General features: G+C 52.6%; 1 protein-coding gene across 1 annotated transcript in view; it reads right to left on the reverse strand.

Annotated features, from left to right (window-relative positions):
• Window positions 1-13,955, reverse strand: part of TRIM54 (tripartite motif containing 54) — a 30,725-nt gene that overhangs the window by 3,555 nt on the left and 13,215 nt on the right. The window contains exons 2-6 of the mRNA XM_053251088.1: window positions 9,046-9,218; window positions 2,012-2,183; window positions 1,419-1,514; window positions 1,002-1,235; window positions 822-844 (exon numbers count right to left, since the gene is read on the reverse strand). Coding sequence (XP_053107063.1) covers window positions 822-844; window positions 1,002-1,235; window positions 1,419-1,514; window positions 2,012-2,183; window positions 9,046-9,218 — 698 coding nt within the window. The remainder of the gene's footprint in view (window positions 1-821; window positions 845-1,001; window positions 1,236-1,418; window positions 1,515-2,011; window positions 2,184-9,045; window positions 9,219-13,955) is intronic.

Genomic DNA, 13,955 nt, shown 5'->3' on the forward strand with positions numbered 1-13,955 from the left:
AGCCTCTTCCTCACTCGTCTGTCTCCTTCATCCCCCTGTTAGCGCTGAATGGACCGCAAGGCCCCCCTTCCCCTAAGGATGACCCTGGCTGCTCCTTAGCTGGCTGCTTCCGAAATCCGCCCCCCCCCCGCCCACTCCCGAGGCCTGCAGGGACCCCGCCCCTCCCAGCGCCTCTCAGCCTCCGGCCAAGACCAAGGGCTGCCCCAGCCCGGGGGGCCGGCCTGAGCCCTGACTAAGGAGGACTGTCCACGCTCCGCGGGGCTCTTGGCCGGCCCGCTGCTGCCGACTCCCCAAGGCTGTGTGGGGCTGGCCCAGAGACTCTCCCCCGCCTTCCGGAGCAGCAGCAGCAGCAGGGGTGCTGCTGGGGGCCGGCGACGCCTCGCCTCGGTGCGGAGAGCAAACGGCAGCTAGCGAGCCAGGACCGCCGCGGGGCTTCCGGGCTTGCTAGTGGAGGAGGAGGAGGAGGAGGAGGAAGAAGAGTTCCGAGTGGCCCCCGCTTGGCTTCTTCGCGCTCTACGCACCGTTTGCTCCAGAGACAAGTTTGCAGAAAGCGCTTCGTGCTGCTGCTGCTGCTGCTGCTCCTCCCGGAGGGAGCGGGAACGCGAGCCCGGAAGAGCTCCTGCGGCGGGCATCGGTTCAGAGGCGCCCCCCCGCCGACAGGACAGTAGCCCTGCTGGTCAGGGGGCCGCGGAGCACCGCGGAGGCAGCTCCGGAGGTCGGGGAGCTGCTGGCCCGCCCCCGCCCTGTGGGTGATGGCGGGGAGGGGGACGAAGAGGAAGAGCTCTGCCCGCCCCGCGCGCTCCTCTCCTGCCCAGACTCACTTCTTAATCAGCTCCTTGGCTTGCTGCCGAGAGAGAAGGGGGGGGGTCAGCGCGTGCCCGAGCAGGCCGGGGATGCCCCCTTGCCGCCCCAAGCCCGTCTTCCGCGCAGAGGGCGGGCCTGGGCCTGCGGCTGCTCCCGCCCGCCCCTCAGGGCTCTGCGGCGCGGGGCGGCCCACCCACCTGTAGGTAGACGGCCATCTGGGGCTCCTCCATGGACTGGATGGCCGACTCGACCAGCTTGGAGGAGACCTCCAGGTGGTCCCCGTACTGGCGGATGAGCCCGCGCACGCGCTGCACCTTCTCCTCCTGCTCGCGGCCGACCTCCTGCAGCAGCTCCTTCTTGCGCTCCTCCAGGATGCTGTACAAGGAGTCGAAGCGCAGGCAGAGGTGCTGCTTCTGCCGCCGCCCGTTCTCCTGCGAGGAGGGAGCGGGACAGGCGGGCCTCACTCACCGCGCTGCCTCCTCGGCAGGAGCCGCCGCCCGCCAGGCCCTGCTGCGTGTCCCCCCCCTCACCCACCGCGAGGGGGGCCCTGCTCAGTCCCCGCGGCCCGGCGCTGGGAGAGGCGTGCAGGCCCGAGGCCCCCGCCCCCGACTCGCCTCAATGGTCTTGCAGATCTCCTCCATCTGGCTGATGATGGCCTGGATCCGGTCGTTGCCCGCCACCAGCATGGCGATCCCGTCACTCAGCTCCCCCTGCGGAGGCGGAGGTGGGGGGGGGGGAGTCACGGCCCTCCAAGGCTGAGCGAGCCCCAGAGCCTCTCTTCGGCTCCAAAGCGCGGCCTCGGAGCAAGCACGCAGGAGGAGGGAGGGGGGCCCTCTGGACATGCACAGAGTGCCTTACTGACGCGCCCCCCGCGCAGCCAGCCCAACCCTCCAGAAGGCAACCTGGAGCCCTGGCAGAGGGCGGCAGGGAGCGAGGTGTGGGCAGAGGCCTGGGCGAGGGCAGGTCAAGAAGCTCAGCCTTCTTGGCGCGCAAGGTTGCAAGACACCCCCCCCACCCCCACCCCAAGGAGGCTCTTCCACCTCGGGCTAAGCTGCAGCAGGCGCCCCAGCCGCAGGGGCCCCTCCTCCCCGCCGCGATGGCTGCTTTCTCCAGCCCCAGCCGGCAGCCTTCTTCGGCAAACGAGCACCAGTTGCCGGGCCAGAGGCTGCCGCCGGGCGGGTGCTGTCGGCCGCGCTCCTCTGCCCACCTTCTGGCGCTTGTAGACGTTGGCCAGAGGGGCCACCTCGCAGTCCTTGTGGGCCCCGAAGACCTTGCACATGGAGCAGGTGGGGGTCTCGCAGCTCAGGCAGTAGATGTTGATCTTCTCCTCCTCGTGCTCCTCGCACATCAGCTGCTGCTCCGCCTTGGCGTGGAGGGGGCTGGCGGGGCGGGAGACCTTCAGGAGCGGCGGAGAGGCTGCCACCCCGACCCCAGACACCGCTCCCCGCCTCCGGGGCCCTCTCACACCTCCCGCAGCGCCAGGCCAGGCGGTGGGGCAGGCTGGCATCCCAGCAAAGAGGGTTCCTGCTGCCGGGTTAGGGGGTTTCTAAATGGCTGCTCACCAGACATGGGGAAGAGAAAGGGGGGGGAGACACACAAAAGGAGGCGGCCCCTCGATTCCACCCTTTGTGAGTTGATAAAGAGCAGGAAACCCAGAGCAGAAAGAAATGGACTCTGAGCAGTGGAGGGAGGCTCGAAGGGGGCTCCCCCAAGGATCTGTATTGGGAGGGGTGCTTTTTGGCTTGTTCACGATTTACCTGGAGTTAGGGGTAAGCAGGGAGGAGGAGGAGGTCAGGTTTCCAGAGGATGACAAGCTATTCAGAGCGGTGACTGAGAAGTGGAGCTACGTGTTAAACACAGAGAAGAAGAACAGGCCTTGCTGAGGGAGAACCCGCCGGGCTTCTGCAAGGGCCAGTCTTGCCTCACAAACCTTTTGGAGTCCTTTGAGAGGGTCAACAAGCATGTGGATCAAGGTGATCTGGTTGACATAGTATACCTGGACTTCCCCAAACCTTTGGACAAAGTTCCCCACCCAAGGCTCTTGAATAAACTTAGAGATAAATTCATGTATGGATTGGTAACTGGTTGAAGGACATGAAACAGGGTAGGAATAAATGGACAATTTTCACAGTGGAGGGAAGTGAGAAGTGGGGTTCCCCAGGGATCAGTTCTGGGATTACTGCTCTTTAACTTGTTCATAAATGATCTAGAATTTGGGGTGAGCTGTGAGGTGGTCAAATTTGCAGATGACACTAAACTATTTAGGGGTAGTGAAATCCACCACAGATTGTGAGGAGCTCCAAAAGGATCTCTCCAAACTGGGTGAGTGGGTGACAAAATGGCAGATGTGGTTCAATATAGGCAAGTATGAAGTGATGCATATTGAGGCAATTCCCACCCCCACCCCCACCCCCGCTTCACATATATTCTGATGGGGTCTGAGCTGTCAGTGATTGACAGGGAGAGAGAGCTTGGGGTCGTGCTCATTGAAAGTGTCGACTCAATGTGTGGCAGCTGTGAAAAAGGCCAATTCCATGCTAGGGATCATTAGGAAAGGGATTGAAAATAAAAATGCTACTATTATAATGCCCTTATACAAATCTATGGTGTGGCCATATTTGGAGTATTACATGTAGTTCTGGTCACCGTATCTTAAGGAGGGCATTGTAGAACTGGGGAAGGTGCAGAAGAGGGCAACCAAAATGATCAGGGGCCTGGAGCACCTTCCTTATGAGGCCAGGTTGCAGCATCTGGGGCTCTTTACTTTGGAAAAGAGGCGACTAAGGGGAGACAGGATCGAGGTGTATACAATTATGCATAGAATGGAGAAGGTGGACAGAGAGAAATTTTTCTCCCTCTCTCACAAGACTAGAACCAGTGGTCATCTCTCGCTTATTCAGACCAACTTAGTCTCCACAATTACTTCAGTGTCTGAGGTGGAGGTGTCCAACAACTCCTCTTGTGTGGTTAGGTTGGATGAGTTCTAGTTTATGACTCTTGGGGATAGGGACAAGCTGCTTGGAGCTGTGAGGCCTACCACCTGTTCTCTTGACCCTTGTCCAATATGACTTATACTAATACTGGCAGGGAGGTTGTAGAGGGCCTGGTAGAGATTATAAATGCTTCTCTGAGGGAGGGCAGGATGCCTCCCTGTCTTAAGGAGGCCATTATTAGACCTCTTCTGAAGAAGCCTGCCTTGAGTCCCTCAGAGTTAAGCAATTACAGGCCTGTCTCCAACTTTCCGTGGTTGGGCAAGGTAATTGAAAGGGTGGTGGTCTCCCAGCTCCAAACAGTTTTGGAGGAAACTGATTATCTAGACCCATTTCAGACTGGCTTTTGGGCAGGCTATGGGTTGGCCTGATGGATGATCTCCAATTGGGAACTGACAGAGGGAGTGTGACTCTGTTGGTCCTTTTGGGCCTCTCGGTGGCTTTAGATACTATTGACCAGGGTATTCTTCTGGAACATCTGAAGGGACTGGGGGTGGGAGGCACGGCTTGGCAGTGGTTCTGCTCCTACCTCATGGACAGGTTCCAGATGGTGTTCTTGGAGACTGTCCTTCAAAATCTGAACTCTTGTATGGTGTCCCTCAGGGCTCCATAAGGTCTCCAATATGATCCCCTGATTATATCTCCCAGTGGTTTCACGTAAATGTTAATCTACATGAAACCACTGAGAGAGAGCATCAGGGATTTGGTACAGGGTTCAATCAGTATGCCGATGACACCCAAATCTATTTCTCCATGTCAACATCAGGAGAAGGTATAACCTACCTAAATGCCTGCCTGGAGGTGATGATGGGCTGGATGAGGGATAACAAACTGATACTAAATTCAGATAAGATGGAGGTACTATTGTGCAGGGTTGAAAACCAGGAGATCTGCCTGTTCTGGATGGGGTCACACTTCCCCAGAAGGAACAGGTACACAGTCTGGTGCTTCTGGATCTGAGCCTCTCTCTGGTGTCCCAGGTTGAAGCAGTGGCCAGAAGTGCCTCCTATCAGCTTCAGCTGATACGCCAGTTGCGTCAATTTCTTGAGACAGATGACCTCAAAACAGTGGTACATCTGCTGGTAACCTCCAGACTGGATTACTGCAGTGCACTCTATGTGGGGTTGCCTTTGCATGTAGTCTGGAAACTACAGTTGGTTCAGAATGCAGCAGCCAGGCTGGTCTCTGGGGCATCTCGGAGAGACCATCTTACTCCTGTATTGAAAGATCTACACTGGCTGCCAATAAGACTCCGGGCAACATACAAGGTGCTGGCTATAACCTATAAAGCCCTAAACAGCTGCTTGGGCCCTGTGTATCTAAGAACGTCATCTTTGCCATAACCCCCATCGCCCACTGAGATCATCAGGAGAGGTTCGTCTGCAGTTGCCAACGGCTCTTCTGGTGGCTACTTGGCGACGGGCCTTCTCCACTGCTGCCCCTGGACTTTAGAATGCACTCTCTGCTGAAATGAGCATCTCCTCATCTCTGACAACTTTTTAAAAGTCCTTAAAGATGCATCTGTTCACCCAGGCTTTTAATGAAAGTCTGTTTTAATAGTTTTAACACTGTTCTAAAATTTGTTGTAATGTTTTAACCTTTTCTGTTATTTATTTTGTTTTATTGTAAACCACCCAGAGATGTAGGTTTTGGGCAGTATTAAAATATGCTGGCAGATAGCTAGATAATCAATCCATGGAATTCTCTGCCATGGGATGCAGTGATGGCCACAAGCTTAGATGGCTTTAAAAGGAGCTTAGACAAATTCATGGAGGACAGGTCTGTCAATGGCTACTATTCTGGTGACTGTGGGCCATCTCCAGCCTCAGAGGCAAGATGCCTCTAAATACCAGTTGCAGGAGAGTAACTGCAGGAGAGAGGGCCAGCCCTCACCTCTTGCCTGTGGGCTTCTCAGAGGCATCCGGGAGATGCTGAACTAGATCAGGGAGGCGTCAAGGAGAGGCAGGGCTGTAATCATGGGTGACTTCAATTACCCACACATAGACTGGGTAAATTCACAGTCAGGTCATGACAAAGAGGTCAAATTTCTGGATACGCTAAATGACTGTGCCCTAGAACAGTTGGTCTTGGAACCAACCAGAGAGAAGGCGACCTTGGACTTAATCATGAGGGGCACCCAGGATCTGGTGCGGGATGTCAGTGTCATCGACCCTTTAGGGGACCCTATTTAGTTTAGAAAAAAGACGACTGTGGAGAGACATGATAGAGGTCTATAAAATCATGCATGCTGTGGAGAAAGTGGATAGAGATAAATTCTTCTCCCTCTCCCATAACCCTAGAACCAGGGGTCATCCCATGAAATTGATTGCCAGGAAATCTAGGACCAACAAATGGAAGTACTTTTTCACACAACACATAATCAACTTGTGGAATTCTCTGCCACAAGATCTGGTAACAGCCAACCACCTGGAAGGCTTGAAGAGGGGTTTGGATAACTTCATGGAGGAGAGGTCTATTGACGGCTACTAGTCAGAGGGAAGCAGGCCACCTCCAGCCTCGGGGGCGGGGTGCCTCTGGGTACCAGTTGCGGGGGAGTAACAGCAGGAGGGAGGGAACGCCCTCAACTCCTGCCTGTGGCTTCCAGCAGCATCTGGTGGGCCACTGTGCAAAACGGGATGCTGGACTAGATGGGCCTTGGGCCTGATCCAGCAGGGCTGTTCTTATGTTCTAGATAGACCTTGGGCCTGATCCAGCAGAGCTGTTACGATTGTGAAGAGCTCCAAAAGGGTCTCTTCAAACTGTGTGGATGCATGTGAAGTGAGCTACACCTTGTGTAAAAAAGTCTTTCCTTTTGCCAATCTTGAATCTCCCAGCATTTAGCTTCAATTATTTATTTATTTGTTTGTTTATATACCATATCCTTCCTAAAGTGGCATAATCTCCTAATATTATGAGAGAGGGAGAAAAACCTCTCCCTGTCCATACCATGCATGGTTTTATACCTCTCTATCTTGTCCCTATCCCTGCTTACCCACTTTCTTGATGAACGAAGGAGGCCCAGATGCTGTAGTCTCTCCTCTCAGGGGAATCGCTCTAGCCCCCTGATCATTTGGGTTGCCCTTTTCTGCACCTTTGCCAGATTTTTATGGTGTAGTGACCAGAACTGTATACAATATTCCAAGTGTGGTCACACCACAGAATCTGTGGTGTGACCACACTTGGAAAACAGTAAAGGGCATTACTACATTGGCAGTCTTATTTTCCAACCCTAGCATGGAATTAGCATTCTTTACAGCTGCCACACAAGCCATCGAATGGCACAGCAGGGAAATGACTTGACTAGCAAGCCGGAGGTTGCTGGTTCAAATCCCTGCTGGTTTGTTTCCCAGACTATGGAAAGCACCTATATTGGGCAGCAGTGATATAGGAAGGTGCTGAAAGGCATCATCTCATCCTGCATGGGAAGAGGCCATGGTCAGCCCTCCCTGTATTCTACCCAAGACAGCCACAGGGCTCTGTGGGCACCAGGAGTCGACACCGACTCGACGGCACGCTTTACTTTACCTTACAGCTGCCACACACCGGGTCAACATTTCCACCACAACCCCGAGGTCCTTTTCCTGGTCAGTTGCTGCCAGCCCAGGCCCCATCAGCCAATATGTGAAGGTGATATATATATTTGTGCCCCAAAGTGCCTCACTTTACACTGACTTGCAGTGAAGTGCATTTATCATTTTAAAGTCCATTCACTTAGGTAGGAGGGATCCTTTCGGCGCTTGTTGCAATCCTTTTTTGTTTTCCCCAATTTGGTTTCCTCAATAAATCTGGCAATCTCACTGCTCGCCCCAGACTCTAGATCCCTGGTGAACAAGTTCAAAAGCATTGGTCCCAATACAGGTGGGTCCCTGGGGGACCCCGCTTGGCCCATCCTTCTCCTGAAAAAGTGGTCCATTGCTTCCTACTCTCTGCTTTCTGTTCTTCAGGCAGTTCCCGGTCCATAAGAGGACCTGCCCTCTTATCCCATCAAGGCTGCTGAGTGTGCTCAGGGGCCTTTGGTGAGGGGCTTTGCCAAAAGCTTTTTGAGAGTCCAAGCATACAACATCCACTGGATCACCATTCTCTATGTACGTACCTGTCAACAAGGTAAAGGAAGTCTGGAAGGTAAGTGAGGCTCACCTTTGCAGAAGCCAGGCTAGTTTGTCTTCAGGAAGGCCTGCTCTTCTTCTTTTTAATTTTTTTAAAGGCAATTGAGGCTAATTAAATTAAGCATGGGGTGGAGAAAGTAGAAAGAGAAAAGTTGTGTTCTCACTCTCACAACACCCAAACCAGGAGATTTAGGATGGACAAAGGAAATGCTTCTTCGCACAGGACATAATTCATCTACGGAATTTTCTGCCAGAAGATGTGATGGTCACTAGCTTAGATGGCTTCAAAAGGGGACTGGGCAAATTCACGGGGAAGTCCATCAATGGCTACTGACCATGGTGTCGACATGCGACCTCCAGATACTCTGAATGCCAGTTGCTGAGAAGCTGCAGCAACAGGCAGACATGGGGCCTTCAGGTCCTGCTTCGTGCTTCTTGGGGGCATCTGGCAGGTCCCTGTGGGAAGCAGGAGGCTGGACTGGACCGACCCCTTTATTGGGATCCAGCAGGAAGACCTTCTATGGATTGGATCCCCCACATTTGTGCAGGGCATTGGTTCTATTCAAGCTTTGTTGGCCAAGGAGGTGGCTGGTTAGGGTTGGGGGTCTCTTCACTGCCCCTTGGGCCTAAAGAGGGGGCCAGGCTCAGGGAAGGAGAGGGAGGAAGCCCCCACCTAGTTGCTTGCCAGACACTTGGAGCCAGAGAGGAAGGGGGGGGCTGCCCATCTCAGCTGTGGAGCTGGGACCCTGTTCTGCTGCTGGGCAAAAGGTTCAGGCTCTCTGGGCTGATTCTCAGTGGTATGAGGCAAGATGCCCTTCCGGGCTTCAGGGCAGCCCAGCCCCACCTGCCTCTGCTAAGCAATCCAGGGAAGGAGGCCGGCGAGGGAGAGAGACCCAGCAGCCTGGAGGCTGGCATATGAGCAGCAGCAGGTGGGATGTCATTTGTTTGGGAGGTTCAGCAAAGGGTAGGTGGGCAAGGTGGGCTCTGAAAGGGGCATGCAGGTCGGCCAGAGAGGAGGAAAGGCGGGGGAGAGAGCTGGTCAGCAGTTCCTTCTTGCCCTGGGAAGGCTGTCTCGCCGGGATGGAGGAGCCCCCCTCCGCCCGCCAGGGAGGGCCTCAGCCCCGCCATGCACGGCCGCTGCTTACCGAGAGGACTCCTGCTTGTAAATGTCGATGATGTTTTCTACCAGGAGGTTGCGCTGCAAGCCGTACACTCCGTGTCGGTCCAGCACTACTTCGTGGCGGCAGGATGGGCACCGGAACCGTCCTCCAGATGACACGGAAGTGGACCCTCGTGATTGCCAGAGAGGGTTGGAGGCCTGAGAGAAGAGGCAAAGCGGGGTCACTGGGGCTGAAGACTGCTTGGCTCCCTGGGACCCACTGCTGCGCCAGAGGGCTAATGTTGCTGCCAGTAGGGCGCTCCTCAAGGCAGGAGCTGCCAACCTGCTTCAAGCCCTGCCAGCCTGGCCACAGGGACAGAGGAAGCGGCCCTACACTGAGTCAGACGCTGGTCCATCCAGCTCAAGACTGTCGACACCAGGGATGCTCAACTTTGGCCCCCCTGGCAGGAGTCCTGGAAGGTGAGGCCGTCACCTGCCCACAGGGCATCTGGAAGCCCCTTAGCAGATAAAGAATGCCTACGAAGACAAGGTCTTTGAGGCTGCTCCAAGCACCAGAGCGACTGACGTGCCTCTCCTTGTGAGACATTTGCCACTCCCCAGACAAAACCAGCCATCTAGTCTTGGGCAGAGAGAGCAGCCCTGAGAAGGTGCCAAGACACAGACACAGACACAGACACCCCCACACCCCCGCGCTGGGCCAAAGACAGTGTGACGAAAGGCAGGTCTCCATCTCAGCTCAAGGGTGTCTCCACCCTGCATGCTCTGAAGGGGGATAGGGACCCCCCCCCAGACTCTGATGAGGCTGCTCTCATCTGCAGATTAACCCAGGTGAGGGAAGAAAAGCCTGGGTTAGGCTGCATGTGAGAACCGCGGGAATTGGGCCTGAACCCGGTGAGGGAGGCAGCCCTGTCTAGCCCAGCTTTCAGCCGGGGTTATGGGTGTGAGATCTCCCTTTCCCAGCCCGCACAGTCACAGAGATGAGCACCTAGAGTGCCCGTCTCCTGGGGAAATCCCCCAGTGCACCATGCTTGGTGTGATGTGCATTGTGGGATACAAGGAGGCTGGGAGGTGTCATCCCAGCTCTCCCGTGATCACTCGTCTGGGAGCACAATCCACGCTCTCCGCAACATTCCTGCAATCTTCTGGGGGAAGGTGAGTGAAGCACAGCCTTCCCCTGCCCCCCTCTCCACCCCCGGTCAATGTGAACAACCTCATTGTCTCCGTTATTTTTATGGGGCATGCGTCTCTACGTGAATGTCTCTATGTACTGGCTTGTGGGTGGAGTCAGTGTGTCTGCCTGCTCCTCACTTGTTGCTTTGAATTCAAACAGAGAGGTTCTCCCTCTCTCAGTCTGTTTATTGTTTTCTTAACCTGCATTTATTTATTTATTTATTTATTTATTTGACACACTTCTATACCTCCCAAAATTTATGACTCTGGGTGGTTACAACAAACAAAATGTAAACTTTACATTTAGTTAGTAATAAATATCAAATTTGTTTCTCAGTTAAAGCTGGCTTCTTGTTCAGTTACTTATAGATAATACGTAATTCATCTGCAACATTGAGTTATGGGCCCAGCCAGTTGTGAAGCAATAAATTGTGAGTTAACAAAGAGTTTGTAGGCAAGAAAGCTGGACAAGAAGACAACTTTTGCCTCTGTGGGGAGGCATCCCACTGTTGAACTGCTCAATGAAACCAACTACAGAAGATGGTCCTTCAGAGTGAAGATGTTGGTGAATACTCTTGGACAATCTTATTTTAATCTATCTATCTAATTTTTATACTGCCTGATATGTACATCTCTAGGCAGTGTACAAAATTTAAAATATTTAAAAATCACAGATTAAAATACATGACAAAAACAATCGAATACAATAGTTATTAAAACAAGTTTTTAAAATTAATTCTAATTAAAAGCCTGTGAAAACAGGAGAATCTTGAGGTTCTTCCTAAAAACAGACAGAGAAGGAGATGCTCTTATTTCAGCAGGGGGCTTATTCCAAAGCCCTGGGGCAGCCACAGAGAAAGCCTGGTCCTGGGTCGCCACCAAATGAGCCGGTGGCAAACATAACCGGACCTCTCCAAAAGATCATAAAAGGCGGGCGGGTTCATGACAAAGGAGGCGCTCTCTTAAATAGCCTGGGCCCAAGCCATTATGGGCTTTATAGGTAATAACCAGCACTTTGTATTTCACCCAGAAACATATCGGCAGCCAGTACAGTTCTTTTAAAACCGGTGTTTTGTGGTCCCTTCGTGTTGTCCCAGGGACCAGTCTGGCTGCCGCATTCTGTACCATTTATAGTTTCCGGACTATGTACAAAGGCAGCCCCACCATAGAGCACATTATAGTAGTCAAGCCTGGAGTTTACCAGCATATGTACCACTGTTTTGAGGTCATTCACCTCTAGAAATGGACGTAGCTGAGCTGATGTATCAGCCAAAGCTGATACAAAGTACTCCTGGCCACCGCCTCAACCTGAGAAACCAGGGAGAGCTTTGGGTCCAGGAGCACTCCCAAGCTACCTACCTGATCTTTCAGGGGATGGAGTATAACCCCATTCAGAACAGGCAGATCTAAATAATATCTCGGGTCCTGCCCCCCACAGTCAGTACCTCCATCTTATTTGGATTCAACTTCAGTTTGTTATCCCTCATCCAGCCCATCACCGCCTCTAGGCAGGCATTTAGAGAAGATATGCCATTTCCTGATGAGGTCATCATGGAGAAGTAGATCTGGGTGTCATCAGCATATTGATGATAGCAGGCGACTAGTCGGAGAGCTGTGAGCCACCTCCAGCCTCAAAGGCAGGATGCCTCTGAGTACCAGTTTGTTTGTTTGTTTGTTTATCAAATTTGTACACCGCCCCAAAATTTAGTCTCTGGGCGGTTTATAATAACATTGTAACATGATCCTCACCGCACCTTAAGATCATCTGAGGAGGTCCGTCTCCAGTTGCCACCGGTTCATCTGGTGGCGACACAGAGGCGGGCCTTCTCTGTAGCTGCTCCTGGGCTGTGGAATGCACTCCCGGCAGAAATTCGTAATTTGAGATCATTGCCGTCCTTCAGGAGAGCCCTTAAAACCTACCTATTTGGCCTGGCTTTCCAGGGTTTTAAATGATTAACTGTTTTAAATTGTTTTAAATTGTTGCCCTGATTTTCAAGGCTTTTAGTGGTTTTATTGGTTTTATTGTGTTTTAATAGTTGGATTTTAATTGTTAATTTGTTTTAATTGTATTTATCATGCTGTGAACCGCCCTGAGCCATTTTGGAAGGGCGGAATATAAATCTAATAAACAAACAAACAAACAAACATAAAACCATATACAAAAACTTAATTTAAAAATAAACCAGAGATTCAAACCCCAAAATATTAGGAAGCTGAGAAAGCTTGGGCGAAAAGATGGGTTTTCAGGTGCTTTTTGAAAATTGCCAGGATTGTGAGGGATCATATCTCAGCAAGGAGCGCTTTCCACAATATCGGGCCAGCGACCGAGAAGGCCCGTCTCTGTGTAGCCACCAAACGGGTCGGCGGTTACTGGAGACGGACCTCCCCAGATGACCCCAATGGACGGTGGGGCTCATCATGAAGAAGACGCTCTCTTAGATACCCAGGGCCTAAGCCCTTTAGGGCTTTTGTAACTAGCACTTTGTATTCTGTCCGGAAACCTATTGGCAGCCAGTGTAACTCCATCAGTATAGGAGTAACATGGTCTCTCTGAGATGACCCAGAGACCAAACTGGCTGCCGCGTTCTGAACCAACTGAAGTTTCTGGACTACGTACAAAGCCAGCCCCACATAGAGCGCATTACAAAAGTCCAGTCTGGAGGTTACCAACAGATGTACCACTGTTTTGAGGTCGTTGATCTCGAGAAACGGGTGCAGTTGGCGTATCAGCCGGAGCTGATAGAAAGCACCCCTGGCCACCGCCTCAACCTGAGAAACCAGGGAGAGGTGTGAATCCAGAAGTACTCCCAGACTGTGAACCTGTTCCTTTTGGGGAAGTGTGACCCCATCTAGACCAGGCAGATCAAAATTGTCTCTAGAGTTCTGACCCTGCACAATAAGTACCTCCGTCTTATCTGGATTCAGCTTCAGTTTATTCTCCCTTATCCAGCCCATTACTGCTTCCAGGCAGGCATTTAGGGAGGATATGCTAGCTCCTGAAGAAGTTGACATGGATAAGTAGATCTGGATGTCATCAGGGTACTGGTAACACTCAGCTCCAAATCCCCTGATGATCTCTCCCGGCGGTTTCATGTAGATGTTAAAAAGCATTGGAGAAATTGAGGGACACCATACTTAAGCTCAGATTTTGAAGAGCAACTATCTCCAATCGACACCCTCTGGAATCTATCCGAGAGGTAGGAGTGGAACCACTGTAGAACAGTGCCTCCCACCCCCAGCACCCAGAAGGATACTATGGTCGATAGTACCGAAAGCCGCTGAGAGATCCAAAAGGACCAACAGAGTCATACTTCCTCTGTCAATTCCCAATTGGAGATCATCCATCAGGCCGGCCAAAGCAGTCTCCACCCCATAGCCAACCCCAAAACCAGTTTGAAATGGGTCTAGATAATCAGTTTCCTCCAAGACCGCCTGGAGTTGAGAGGCCACCACCCTTTCAATTACCTTGCCCAGCCACAGGAGGTTGGAGACAGGCCTATAATTGCTCAACTGTGAGGGATCTAATGCAGGCTTCTTTAGAAGAGGTCTAATGACAAGGAGGCATCCTGCCCTCGCTCGGATAAGCATTTATGATTTCCACCAGGCTGTTTACAACAACTTCCCTGCTAGATCGAACAAGCCTTGTTGGACAAGGGTCAAGAGAACAAGTGGTAGGCGTCACCGCTCCAAGCAGCTTGTCCACATCCTCAGGAGTCACAAACTGAAACCAATCCAGTTGAATCACATAAGGGGAGTTGTTGGGCA

Source organism: Hemicordylus capensis, chromosome 1 (assembly GCF_027244095.1).
Source record: "Hemicordylus capensis ecotype Gifberg chromosome 1, rHemCap1.1.pri, whole genome shotgun sequence".
In the NCBI taxonomy this organism is placed as follows: Eukaryota; Metazoa; Chordata; class Lepidosauria; order Squamata; family Cordylidae; genus Hemicordylus; species Hemicordylus capensis.